The sequence below is a fragment of the Monopterus albus genome, unplaced genomic scaffold (assembly GCF_001952655.1).
Source record: "Monopterus albus unplaced genomic scaffold, M_albus_1.0 scaffold14.1, whole genome shotgun sequence".
NCBI lineage: Eukaryota > Metazoa > Chordata > Actinopteri > Synbranchiformes > Synbranchidae > Monopterus > Monopterus albus.
Window position 1 is genome coordinate 2,744,105 of NW_018127894.1, and position 13,853 is coordinate 2,757,957.

A 13,853-nucleotide genomic window follows, 5' to 3' on the forward strand; every position below is an offset into this window, starting at 1 on the left:
CACAGAGCTTTTCTGGGTGAAAAGGTGAAATATTCTTGACTGGCTGGGTCAATCACCTGATCTCCGCTCAGATGTGCTGCATTCCACCTGCTGAAGGCCAGAGAGGTACCAATACAAGCACGAGCTGAAGGTCACTGCAGTGAAGGACTGGCAGAGCATCACTGGGGAAGACACAAAATGCCAAAGAATGATGCCTGTGTGTTGAAAAGTTCAGGCAGACGTAGACTTTCCACAAACGTATTTGATATTATGATTTTATTTGACTTCATGGTCTGTCCAAAACATAAACCTAACTTGAAAAAAAGCTGAAAAAAACTTGGAAAAAATCAACTGGACTAGATTTCTAGGTCGAAGACGTTTCACCTCTCATCCAAGAGGCTTCATCAGTTCTAACTGAATGGTGTTGAGCCGGAGATATTTATCCCCCTTGGTGGGGGGATCAGCATCATCATCACCTAACTTTCAATACTGACATAAACCTACTCAAATCAAAGTTGAAACCTGGCACGTTAATGTAGTATACAATCTTATTGTTGACTATTTAGGGACCTACAAAAGTCCAGTAAATACATTAGGGAGTGGTTTAAATATAGTAAACATATAGGCATAAATACGCTTGTCCATCATATTAATAAAATGTTTCTCCATGCCAGCTAAAATAGACTTTATACAATACCTGCTGACAGATTTAATTATACCACTGGCCCATGTTTACCAATGCACAGATGGTAGGATACCAATAAGTGCATTACTTTCTGTATAAAGAGCCTGTTAACAGTGTAATGTCAGTCACTGCTTCATCTGAGGTACGGTACACGCTTCACTGTCCCCTGTCTGCAGCATCCACTGATGAGCTTTGGATCGGAATGAATGACAGGAAGACAGAGGGGCTGTTTGACTGGAGTGACCATTCTACTGTCAGCTTCACCAGCTGGGAGTATGGGAAACCTGCTGTCTCCACTGATGCAGAAGACTGTGTTCTCATGAGAGGGGAGGTAAAGAGCACCATGTAGATATGATGGTGCACATATACTGTATCCTTCCTCTATACATACTTGTGTATCTGGACAAGTCATACATGAAAAAGGTGTCAGCTTGCATCATCAACAAAACAAAAACTGAAACAAGTGTGCCCTATTCATAACATTTTTATATGCACAGATCTGATCTTGACTTGTGTATATGAACACATCAAGAACATCTATAGAATCCATTAATGTTTAGCTATTTCCAAATAGTTTTAATGTAAATCTACAAGTGGTTGTAACTACGCACAGATTTTTATGTGTGTGATAAGTTTTTGCTCATTAAACAGTGAATAAAACATCAGAAAATCCAAAGGCCAACAACAACCCAACAATCCAAGAAAAAAAAAAAAAGTATAATAAAAGTTTCTTGAATTAGGTTTTTTCCTCACCTATTCAGTGTTTACCAACATATTTAAGGAAAGGAAAAACATTAACCAATGAGGTTAAAGTATGTGTACACTATTCATCCAGTACATCCGATCTATAAATATGGAAGTGTTTTACAATCGTCCTGTCTTTCAGAGTGGGAACTGGGCGGATCGCACATGTGATGAGCAACATGGATTCATCTGCATGAAGCAAAGTGAAACTGAACGCACTGGAGATGAAACAGTTCTGGCAACAGACATAGGCTGCAAAGATGTGAGTGTCATTTACTATGATGTTTCCTAATCTATGAAAAAAGTATCAGGACTTCATCTGGAACATCTGGCTCATCAGGGTGTATGATTCAAACCCACAAATTAACTTTGAAAAGCATCTGGTTCATTCAACTCTAAGTCATCTCTCATTTGAAGATCCATGCACTGTAGATTTGAATAATGAAGTAAATAAATAAATACTGACACAATTGTACTCTGAATTTCAAAAATATTAATTGGTGAACTGCAGATCATAGGTTTTTTATAACAAAACAAAAATTTTGCATTTTAAAGCATACTCCTCAATTTCCTACAGGGTTGGAAAAGACATGGATCCTACTGCTACTTTGTGGGACCTGAGACAAAAACGTTTGATGAAGCTAAAGATGCCTGTAAGAGCGCAGACTCCTACTTAGCTGATGTTTCAAATGGGTAAGAAAATGTCATGTTTTTATAGGTTATGTGATGTTAACACTAAAAACTCTGCGTGCATGTGTTGTTCACACAATTCAGTCAGACAAGAAATCTATGAACTTGTGTAAATATTTCCAGGGTGGATAATGCATTCCTCATCAGCTTGGTAGGCCTGAGGCCAGAGAAATTCTTCTGGCTTGGGCTGTCAAACCAGAAAGACATTGATCAGTTTGTGTGGACCAACACGGACTCAGTGAGGTTTACTCACTGGAATGCCCTAATGCCAGGTTTGGACAAATATGAAATGCCATCTTTAGATATTAGGTAAAAAAGCAACATCAATATTTACATTCAACTCTTTTACCCTCAACAACACAAGGTCACCAGCAGGGTTGTGCTGCCATAAAAACTGGGATTTTTGCTGGGCTCTGGGATCTGCTACCCTGCACCAATAAGGAGAAATACATTTGCAAACACCAGGCAGAGGGGGCAGTTGTAACTGTTCCACCACCAACTCCAGCTCCTCCAAAGTGTGCAGACGGTTGGGTTCGAGTGTTATCAAGAAACATCTGTGCTAAGGTACAACCAGAGCTCATCTTCAGTTAAGCACAATTAAATTAGGTTATCTACTAATATCCAAAAAATGAAAAGAGGCACTCAAGCTGGCTATTGTCCTGCCACAACCACTGTAAGATATCAAACATGATTAGTTAGGCAAGCGCAAACAATCCAAATAATGCATTGAGGAAAAAGCAATTATACGCACATCACAAAGGCAGAAGGCTATTTAAAATAACATCAATGAAACAATCAAATGGACCAAAGCATCCTATCTGAATAATTTCGGGGCTAGCAGTTACTGTGCAGGTGGTATTTCTTTGACTGACGGTAGTTTAACAGACCAAATATGGAAAAAAATTCTGTACCATTATAATTGTGATGGACGTATTGGTGTGCTACGCTACCTGAAAGTACTACTACTGTACTCTTATGTCAGTTCTGTATTCACAGCTTGTTTCTGATGCCCTCGTGCGACAAAAACCTCAGTTATTCTAGGTCTAAAAACAAGTCACAAATATTTTTCTTTATGAAAATTAAAATCAAATTCTATTCAAATCATTTACTCTTCCATACATGTCTGGTGTACTTTAATCCTGCCTACACTTCTCCTCTCTAAGTTTTTTACAGGGCCTCGTGCAGGTGAGAAGACCTGGTTTGAGGCCAGGGATTACTGCAGGGCCATTGGAGGAGATCTGCTCAGCATCCACAGCAGTGTTGAGCAGCTAGTGGGAAAGTATGAGCTGGTCTAACTCAACTTTAACTTAATCTTTAACACAATAACACTGAAATATAAAGCATTAATCCAGTAGTGAATATCACACTTACTTAGCTTGCACCTCTTGTTTACAATAGCTGAATCAACTCCACCATCTTCGCTGTAGTTGCATCACTTAATCTGCCTTCTAGAGGGTGTCAACATGCAGAATGTTTGATATTTTAGCTGGACACACTTTCTCACTGAATTGAATAGGAAAGCGTGTCAAAGTTAGTGAAAGCTCTTTGTTTAAGTATTTTAAAATAAGGCAGGCTGGTTAAATAATTTATACTTTTTTTTTTTTTTGCAGCCGTGGAAAAGCCTGGATTGGACTTCATATTCCTGAATCAAGCACTGGCTATGCATGGAGTGACGGCTCCCCGGTTAGTTTGTGTGTTTGACAACCCAAATGGTATATATACACACACATTAAATATTTATTATAAAAGATGTCTGTTTGCTTTTTTTTATCACAGCTAAACTTCCAGCACTGGGAGGAAGGAGAACCAAACAATTTCAATAATGCAGAATCTTGTGCTGAAATAAAAATGTATAACTCACATGAGTATGGGTCTTGGAACGATATGAACTGCGAGAGTTACAATGACTGGTTATGTCAAATCCGTGCAGGTACAGTTGAAGAAAGTGTACTGAATGCTTATGTTTTGTCCCGTCTGAAGAGAAATTATTTTTTACCTTCAGTGAGGAAAAACTAACTTGATAAGAGGCAAGAAGATTCAGTGAAATGTGATATTTTACTAAAGTGACAGTAAAGAAAAAGCACAAACAAAAACATTTCTACAAAGAGATTATTAACACAAGAGAATAATTAGCCCAGAACAATCTACGGAAATCATTAATTACTGAAAGGGATTAAACAGATCATAGGACTTGATACAGTACAGAACATACATTTTAAAGTATATATCAAATATGTAATAATCCAGTGAGAGAAAGGATACCAAAATACTATACCCACATACACAATACAAGGAATGATTTATGTGGAATTAAAAATATATATAGAGAGAGAGTACAGAGTGGGAGAAAGACAGACTTGTTTACTGTCCTAGTACTGTATTCTTTTGAACAAAATTGACAATTGTTTGCATTCTTATAGGAGTGACTCCAAAACCACCTCCAAATGCAACCGCACCAGGTAAGTTGTCACTGTACTGTATAATCAAACACACACACCCAGAGTGACAATAAATGTAAAGTGCAACATATGTGGAAACTAGTGACAGCTGCATAGACTGAGTAGAGTTTCAAGTCACATGTCACACTGCAGATACCTTTTTGAAGTGAATCAATTCACTGTTTTGATTAAAAACATCGGAAAATGAAACATGCCTGCCATAATTTCCTATTGCCGATCTTCAAATATTTTGTTTAACTTCATTACACAGAAGCAGTATTACATTAACAGTCTATCTCGTAAAAGATGTCCTACAAAAGAAATAAACTTAAAATAAGTTGTCAAAACTCAAAAAATCAATATGTTTATAACATTTTTACAGATTATAATACCACTTCAGAGGGTTGGATTGAGTGGAGAGGGAGTCAGTATTATATTAACAGCATGTCAATGGCCATGGAGGAGGCTCGTCACTTCTGTCAGCAGAGGCATGGTGACTTGGTCACTATCAACAGTAAAGAGGAAAATATCTTCTTGTGGAAACAGGTGGGGTTTTATTTATTTATTTATTGGTTTTCAGTTAGCACGTTCAAATTTAACCCATACTGATAGAAAGTTTATTGAGTAGAAGAGCAGGAATTAAAGCGTATGTGTTTTTCTGTGTGTTTTATTGTTTCCTTTTACAGATTTCCAGAAGCTACGGGGCCTATTATTTAGGTTTATCAGTGGATCTTGATGGGTCACAGTGGTGAGTATCAGAGAATGCCATAAGACATAATTAAGTAATTTGAAGTGAAATTTCCTACTGATTACTATTTTTAACCCCTTAAAGTGAAGTGCATTTTCACCTGTATTTTTTATGCCAAATTTAAGTGTTTGTAATTCCAAACCTCTTTAGACCATTTTTGCATGTCCTTGGTATCATTGCAAAGACAATACTCAGGAGTTAAAATTTGAATATTTTCTTATTCCTAGTACTTCCACAGGTACACTGATGAAGCTTTAAACAGAAAAGAGATAGACACTTTCTGGTTTTTTGTCTTTGCAGTGCTATCTTTCAACTACAGTCATAATATGGGATAAAAGACTGAAATCCACATCTATCTATCCTTCAGCATGTCTATAATGTGTGTACCAAATTTGTGGTTGATTAATAAAAGTGATTTTGGCTTATGACACAAAACACAATAATGCGCATCACCAGCAGATTGCCCAGCTACATTACAAAGCCTCATTAAAATAGCTCCAGAATGTCTCTAAAAATATTATGTTGAACATGCATATATTAAAATGCTTAGATTGTTGTTTTATACATTGGTTCCATCATAGTATCATTGACTCATTTCTATAATATCAGCCAAAATGGCGTTCATAATACCTGTTGTAGCCATTTACTATGCAGGCCTGTATGGAGTTCCCGAATGGTTTCATGCTACAGACACATTATTGGTATGTCATTATAAATCACATAAAGCTGCTATATCTGTTAGAACATCTTTAGTTTAAGTAATGTGATTTAGGGCCTATTTCTAGACATGGGCAGATGATACCAAAGCCTTAAAGTTTGTCCCATAAAGCATGTTGCACACCTACTACTACAATATTTCCTCCCTGCTGGCTAACCACTAGCTAACAGTGCAGTTCTATATGAAGGGTGGGGTTAGTTAGTTCCCAATATCACATTTGACTTGTTACAATTACTATTAAGGCATTTAAGAGCAGATCTTGGTAACTGTTTCTTTTCTTTCTTTCTTTTTTGCTTGGGTGTGGAGGTTTGTAGCGCAATACACATTTTTTTTTTTTAATCTTGGTTAGGTAAATAGCCATTAGTGAAAAAAGACTTAACCGTTAATTTAATCACTAACTCACCCAAGGTTCAACCAACTCACTCCTTCCACTTATAAACCTGTTTAAGCCATTTTAATGCTTCACTTTGACTTCAGTAGCACATTTTCTTGAGTTTAGTCTTTTCTTTGTCTTGCTACACTGTTGTCAACTTGACATTTATCTGTATTCTGTTTATCTTCCATGCAACAAGGTGGAGAAAAAGGTCTAATGTCATGTGGTTATAACTGATTACACATTTTAATTCACTTTAACTGTGTGTGCTTCAAGGTGGTTGGATGGTTCTCAAGTGTCACTGCAAAGATGGGATGAAAATCAACCTAATACTAATAGCTTTTCTGACAACTGTGTTACTATGACTTATTATATGGGTAAGTAATCTAAAGAATGATACGCACTGATGAATTGAAAAATGACAAGTGTGACAAAGTATGAAACCTAGATAAGACGTTCTGAATAGCATTAACATATTGTTCTAATTAAAAAATATAAAACATGCTGGTGGTGAAATGTTACTAACTCTGCTGTGCTCATTAGGTTTCTGGCGTAATTGTAATTGTGGCCAAGAGCACCAGTCTATTTGTAAACGAGGCCACTCACCACCCACCAACACCACTGCAGCCCCCACAGCTCCTCCTAAAGGTGGCTGCCCACGCACCTGGACAAAATTTGACTCAAAGGTCAGAAATCACTACCTTCTCTACTACTATTTAAATGTCAGATTGCAAGCATTTAGTTATTCTTTATCATGTGGGACTGGTCTGATCTGCAATTATTCTCATAAACAAAACTTTGGAGGTAAAAGGATTTGTCCAGATGTGTTTGAAAAAACTGTTACCAAGATCTAACTTAAGGGAGAATGACTCATCTTTCAAAGTTACAATATGCCACACCACCTATCCTGTTTTTACACACAGTGTGACATGTCATAAGTTATGCACGTCTTGGTGTAGAGAAAAAAGACGGCTTGACACGGTTACATTCAAAAACCCTGCACATTTATTTATGTGCAAGAGAAAGTGATGTTTTCAGAAAAAGCAGCACATATAATGTATTTGCTGTATCAATAGGTTTAATGCAACAGTCACACATTCTACACACATTATCCAGTTCAATTTCTCATATAAACTCACTGACCACTTTATTAGGTACACCTGTACAATGTATGCACTTCAGTGCAACACTTCCACGTTAATGTCTGTTTATGAAGCTCAAAATGTTTCAGTTTTTGGTGAAATTGTCATAAATGTAAAAATTCAATCATATGTTTATTATTGAGGTCATAGTTAAAGGTGGTGGTGTACTGGACTACATTATATTCAGAGGTGTCTATATTTTTGTCCTCCACAGCTTCATACATGAGAGGGTCAGAATATTAGGAACACCTAATACACCACATTTATGACAATTTCACCAAAAACTGGAACATTTTGAGCTTCATAATCACAGATGTTAAGGCAGAAGTGTTGCACTGAATTACATGTACAGGTGTACCTAATAAAGTGGCTGGTGAGTGTATACATAAATATAAATGTGTTTGACTGTTGAGTGAAAATTTATTTTATCTGTCTAAAGTGTTACAGTATCAAGAGCCAGAAGGTTACCTGGGAACAGGCAAGGACTAAGTGCTCTGACATTGGAGGCAGTTTAGTCTCTATACCCACAAGGCGTGTGCAAGGTTTGTTCTACTGTTTTGCATAAATATTATTTATAATGTGTATGATATAAATATAGATTGTGAACGTTCATTCCTGATCTTGGAAACAATAGCACAAGTATTTCTATTTTGCAAAACAATCAATGTTAAATCTTTGGAAATATGTTGCAAAGTATGCAAAAAATTGCATATTACTTGTTTTCTACCACTGATATTTTCAGCATTTTTGATCATTCAAATGGCTAAAGCAGCAGCCACAGACCTGTGGATTGGTTTAAATAGTGTACAACAAGATGGATTTTACTGGACCGATGGAAAACCAAGGCGATACACCAACTGGGGCTATTCTGTAAGTACACAAAATAAATGTATAAGTAAATGTAATATCAAGCAAATTAAGAGCAAAATTAAAAAGCAACTTGATAGCAGCTATAAATTGCGTTTTTGCTGAAATCCAATCATCTTGCTGCAGTAGTTGTAGATGTTACAGGTGTGAGAGGACAGGTGCCCACACATGTTAGTGTCACTGGATGTGATCAAATTTCAAGCAGATTTTCAACCAAACAGGGCAGTGAAGCAGCTTTTTAGCTTGGTACTGAACTACTGTTTGATAGAAATGTTTGAGATATTATTTGTTAATATACAGATTTTAAGAATCTGGTTCTGCTCTTTAGAAACATCGACGTCGTCCAGGGTCATTTTATCAGGCGTGGAATGAGGTAACCTTTCCGAGACTGACTAAAGTAAAATACTGCTTGTAGTTAGTTTTTGTCATGACACAGAGCAGATAAAAGACACTCGTAATTTTAAATTTTAATGTCATAATGAAAAGATTTTGAAACCTATCCTTTCCCACTGTCCTGCATCAGGAAGACTGTGTCGTGATGGGCAGCAGCCCTACCACTGGAATTGGTAAATGGCTGACTAAGTCTTGCAATGACACCAATGGATTTGTCTGTCATCGAAATCTTGGTGAGTTCATCCTTTTCGTCTTCTAAAAATTAAAAAGGAAGGAAATTTAAAAAGGAACTCTACACTTCCTTGTTTAAATAACTTACATTAAAGCGTCAATATCCAATTGGTGTACAGCACCATTCTGCCCAAATATCAGTATATATTACAGTTGCATTCAAGACAGTAGAGTGGTCTTGGTAAACAAAACATGGTTTGGGAACTGTATAAATAAGGGGCTAAACATACAATATTAAGCTAATTCCCTTTGACATACAGTAAACAGTGATCCCTTTAGTAATGAAAAAAGAAAAAAGATTGATCCCTCATTTGATTTTTGTCTTGCTCTCAACAGACCCAAACACCCAACCTCAACCAGAGCCACCTATTCCAAACATCTATGTGTCTCTGGGAAATGACAGCATCAAGGTTGTGACTCAAAATCTGACCTGGGATGATGCAAAAAAACAATGTGAAGGTGATAAAGCTAACCTGGCCAGTCTTCGAAATGAGTGGACACAGGCCTATCTTGAGCTGCTGGTTATGAACCTCAAAGCTCCTGTATGGATTGGACTGAACAAAAAACAGGTACAAAACCATCTGGAATTATTGTACTAAGATGAGTACAAAGAAGCATTTCCACCTTAAGCAGATCGCTGTGAAAATTAGCTTTGATCCATTACAGAACTCTTACAAGGCAGATGACAATCTACTTGTATACAATACTAAAGGCATTATTCTAAAAAGTGCACATCTGTTTAATCTACTGTATCTGTATGGCGAACTATACATCTTAAAAAAGCTGTAGCAGCAGCAACATGCTGAGTAATAGAAAAAAATGTTATTTTATTGTAAAAGTATTGGTTGTATTTGCTTTCAGACTGGAGGTTATTTTAAGTTCATTGATGGTTGGCAACTGAACTTTGCTGCCTGGGCTGAAGGTGAACCAAACACAGATCAACCTTGTGTGTATATGGACATAGATGGAGAATGGAGGACTGCTTTCTGCAATCGGACCATGAGCAGTGTTTGTATGCAGTCTACAGGTATGTTAATGAGCAGGCAGTGTAAATGAATACAGTTGATAGACTGTACAGTATATATAAAGACGGGTGACGTAACAGAAGTGAAGCCACCACTAGAGCACGGATCTGGCTGCATATTTCTGTCCGAACCCGACCTGTGTCCAAGAGTGTGACGTCTGAACCCGAGCCGGACCCAACAAGCTTAAAATATAGAATGCCCAAATCCAACACAGTCGAGTTTGTACGTTGTTATTCCCCTTATCGTTAAACAAAGCAAGCATTTGAATGTTCCAGACATCTAGTCTAAAGTCTGACCGACATGACAGAACCTGACCTGGACCTGAACACAGTTTCTAAATTTCTGTCCAAAACCGGCACAAATCCTTGGGTACCGACAGGGCACATCTGGCTCAGTTCACTTAGCCACACTGTAGCCATCACAGATCAATCTTCCTCTGGTGGCTGGTTGCAGAAAATTTCATAAACTCCACCACCTCCATTTTAGCAGATGGAACATGAATCAAACGAAACATTCAAAGTACAAATCAAATAGTTTTTCCCAAAGATGATTTCTGACATTTTAGGTAAATATTATATATATTATATACACTGATTAGTCTACCAGCGATTGTTTTTTCTGATAAATTTGCTTTAAAGTTATTTAATAATATGAAAAGGGACATATTTAGGATTATTTAACAGCTTTGATTGGCAGTATGATACTATGACTCCACCTCTGGTCACTACTGTGCAGAATCTGGTTGCAAAAAAGCCAGATGGCAGCCCCTGTGTTGGTAATATTTTGGCTTCACTTTTACATAGTGGCAAAGGTGGTGACGTGTCACCCATTTTTATATACGTTAACTGTCATCCTCTGTAGGTTTAAGTGTTTATACCGTAAATGCTGGATTATAATGTAGTTCTGTACGCCAAAGACTGTAGTCCTATGTCTGTGGCATACTGTGTGTGAGATGGTACCCTGTTAACCTAACCCTAAACCATGATTCATTTTGCTGTAAGTATTACAGTATGTTGATGATGTCCTGCAATATATGAATAAAATTTACTATGTAGCCCTACAAACTCATCCCTGAATTCAATCCCATTCTTTTGATCATTACTCATACGTTATACCCGCCTTGATGTAAGTTTACTTCTTCCATAAAAGGCCTCATCCAGGAATCTCAGCATAATTTTTTTTTTTTTACTGAAGTGAATGTCACAGGAGTAAATTTTGTAAATATCCGATCCCATCATCACTGTCTTTGTCTGCTCACAGATGTGGCACCAACAGAGTCAACCAATTTCCCAGGAGTTTGCCCTGATGTGGCAAATGTGGGGTATGAACTGAGTCAGTCCTGGTTGCCATTTAAGGGCCATTGTTATTTATTTATGACAAACGAAATTGAATGGTCAGATGCAGCTACAAGCTGTGTAAGGCATGGTAAGAGACACCACATTCACAGAAAACTTTATATTAAGTGTAGACTGAGTGTATGTTGTGTAGCACTGTGCTCATGAATACAGCATCTACTAACATGTGTTTAGTAATTGTTACAACCAAGCTATTGTTTGTTCTTGTGAAGGTGGACAGCTTGCTAGCATTGAAGATCCTTCTGAGCAAATGTTCATCAAAAGTAACGTGGAAATATTTCAAGACAGCCACAGCGCTTTCTGGGTTGGCCTGTATAAAACTCATAAAGGTACGATCACACACCTTGCCCCAGCATGAGAAGGCAAATTTAAAAAAAATTGCACTTAAAACCAAATCTATAACAAAATCAATTTTTGGCTGATGAAAGTGAACTAAACAAAAGAGAGACCTTATTGGGTGGGATGTAAGTCCAATTTATTTACCCTGAGGAGGGTCACGGGGGGATGACACTCAAACTCACAATCACTCCTACAGGCAATTTAATCACCAGTCAACCTAAGCTGCATGCTTTTGGACTGTTTGAGGAGGGGGGAGTAACCAGAGAGAACCCACACAGGCATGCAAACTTCGCACAGAAAGGCACTGGGTTGACCAGGGCTCAAACCCAGAACCTTTTTGCTGGAAGGCGGCAGCACTAGCCACTGTGGCATCATGCTGCCTGCTATGTGATCATAATAGCCATACTCTCATTTTCTTTTTGGCCCTGTAGGCAACTGGAACTGGTTGGATAACACAGTCATGGACTACACTAATTGGGGTCCAGACGAGCCCAATTATGACTACGGAGAGATTGGAGCCTCAGACGGCCTATGGAGGTCAGGTCGCAGATGGCATGACAGAGCATACATCTGTGAAACACCAAAAGGTAAGATTATCATACCGCTATATTCAGCATTCATCCTCCGATCATCTGAATCTTGGTTATTTTACAATATAAAGTACATATACTAGAATTGTAAAAGTAGAGTAGGTCAGAGTTTTACTCCTGTGAGACCTGAATACAGGGGTAGAGGGGGAAATTATAAAATTATATATTTATATTCCTTAAAAAAAGACTAGTTATCTCATCATTTTCACTTCTTTCCCACCAGTGATGCGCACAGATTCAGATCCAATATCTGGTAAGTTACAGCTTTGTGTCTGCTTAAGTTGTGTTGTATTTGAATTTTATAATTTGTAAAAATGTAGCATTACATGTAACATTTACAGTTATCAAAAACTATTTAGTAAACTGAAAGTAAAAAAAAATCCAAATTCCTCAAGGTTAAATTTAATATTTGACTGTTTGCTGAATCTGTGCAGGACCTGAAGGACATAAGGATAAACCCAGTCGTCTCCACACGAGTTTGGTAGTTGCGCTGATCATTACAATCACTTGTACACTGACAGTTGGTGCATTCTTCCTCTACAAGAAGTCACCTCATATTTTACCCACCTTTGAAAATCCACTCTACTTTGACAGTCAGCGATCTCAGCCTGATGTGGTGGACACCAATAAACTGATAGAGAATGCAGAGGAAGAAAACCCTGAGCCTATTATAAGTCTGTGATTTATAAAGTAGCAGAATCTGGAGGGACATGCACTATGCTGTATCCCAGGCTGATGTATTATGCTTCATTTGTGTTTTTGCTGCATTTTTATTTGTCTTTTACTATATGGAGTCTATATTCAGTTATTTAACAATGTCACACAGTTTCAATATACAGTAGTTGGCAAATGCTTTACCTCATGAAACAGAACAATTTAGGCTTTAGGATCTCTCAGTGGGAATGATTAGCATTTGCATTTTTTTTTTAATCTATGGTTGTATGTATATAATTGTTAAATATTATGCTTATGCCCACTAGTTGCTGTTCATTGCTTGTACTCTTGAACTTGTCAAAAAAAGAAATAAAAATATAAATCTCAATGTCTGTCACTGTTAAATGGCCATTAAAATTCCCACTAAACAATGACTGTGTAATTTGTGAGTTATTTCTTATTACAGTTTTTCTCAGTCACTTTGGTACATTTCTCAGATCAGAATTGAAATTCTCAAAACTACCTGTTCAATCTTCACATCATTGTGTCACTTGTGCACATCAAAAAAGCAGTTTCTCATTTGTCTGAAGAAGTTGCAAATGCTTTGGTACATCCATGCAAATGATTATGTACAATTCTCTGCTGTTTCCTACATTATCAGTTGTTTATGTCATGTTGATCAAAATGTATTATATAGTTCACTGTGCAATAGTCTTACCCCTCAAAACATCTAGTCATTAGTTCATCGTATAAGTCGTTAAATGCAAAATGGTTGAACAAGTTGTCATAATATGACAAGCATATTTCTATACATTTCCATTAGACTTTTTTTCTAAATCTGTCCTGAATTGGTAAATTGCTCCCAGGTGAATCTTGACTTAA

At 37.2% G+C, this 13,853-nt stretch overlaps 2 protein-coding genes across 3 annotated transcripts in view; one reads left to right on the plus strand and one right to left on the minus strand.

The window, feature by feature from the left end:
- LOC109955338 (macrophage mannose receptor 1-like) overlaps positions 1-13,417 on the plus strand; it is a 19,496-nt gene extending 6,079 nt beyond the window's left edge. Inside the window, exons 8-31 of the mRNA XM_020591412.1 lie at positions 841-995; positions 1,551-1,670; positions 1,986-2,101; positions 2,222-2,370; positions 2,463-2,662; positions 3,262-3,377; positions 3,709-3,781; positions 3,875-4,028; positions 4,519-4,557; positions 4,919-5,082; positions 5,223-5,284; positions 6,652-6,752; positions 6,919-7,061; positions 7,957-8,059; positions 8,260-8,387; positions 8,713-8,757; positions 8,908-9,010; positions 9,345-9,577; positions 9,870-10,035; positions 11,294-11,458; positions 11,601-11,717; positions 12,159-12,314; positions 12,541-12,570; positions 12,752-13,417. Of these exons, the coding sequence (XP_020447068.1) occupies positions 841-995; positions 1,551-1,670; positions 1,986-2,101; positions 2,222-2,370; positions 2,463-2,662; positions 3,262-3,377; positions 3,709-3,781; positions 3,875-4,028; positions 4,519-4,557; positions 4,919-5,082; positions 5,223-5,284; positions 6,652-6,752; positions 6,919-7,061; positions 7,957-8,059; positions 8,260-8,387; positions 8,713-8,757; positions 8,908-9,010; positions 9,345-9,577; positions 9,870-10,035; positions 11,294-11,458; positions 11,601-11,717; positions 12,159-12,314; positions 12,541-12,570; positions 12,752-12,999 (3,086 nt within the window). The 3' untranslated portion in view covers positions 13,000-13,417. The remainder of the gene's footprint in view (positions 1-840; positions 996-1,550; positions 1,671-1,985; positions 2,102-2,221; positions 2,371-2,462; positions 2,663-3,261; positions 3,378-3,708; positions 3,782-3,874; positions 4,029-4,518; positions 4,558-4,918; positions 5,083-5,222; positions 5,285-6,651; positions 6,753-6,918; positions 7,062-7,956; positions 8,060-8,259; positions 8,388-8,712; positions 8,758-8,907; positions 9,011-9,344; positions 9,578-9,869; positions 10,036-11,293; positions 11,459-11,600; positions 11,718-12,158; positions 12,315-12,540; positions 12,571-12,751) is intronic.
- Positions 1-13,853, minus strand: part of LOC109955315 (MAM and LDL-receptor class A domain-containing protein 1) — an 81,874-nt gene that overhangs the window by 36,004 nt on the left and 32,017 nt on the right. Inside the window, exon 2 of one of the 2 annotated variants that reach the window (XM_020591348.1) lies at positions 57-161. The exons of the other annotated variant lie outside the window; for it this stretch is intronic. Within the exon in view, the coding sequence (XP_020447004.1) occupies positions 57-159 (103 nt within the window). The 5' untranslated portion in view covers positions 160-161. The remainder of the gene's footprint in view (positions 1-56; positions 162-13,853) is intronic. 2 annotated transcript variants of the gene reach the window in all.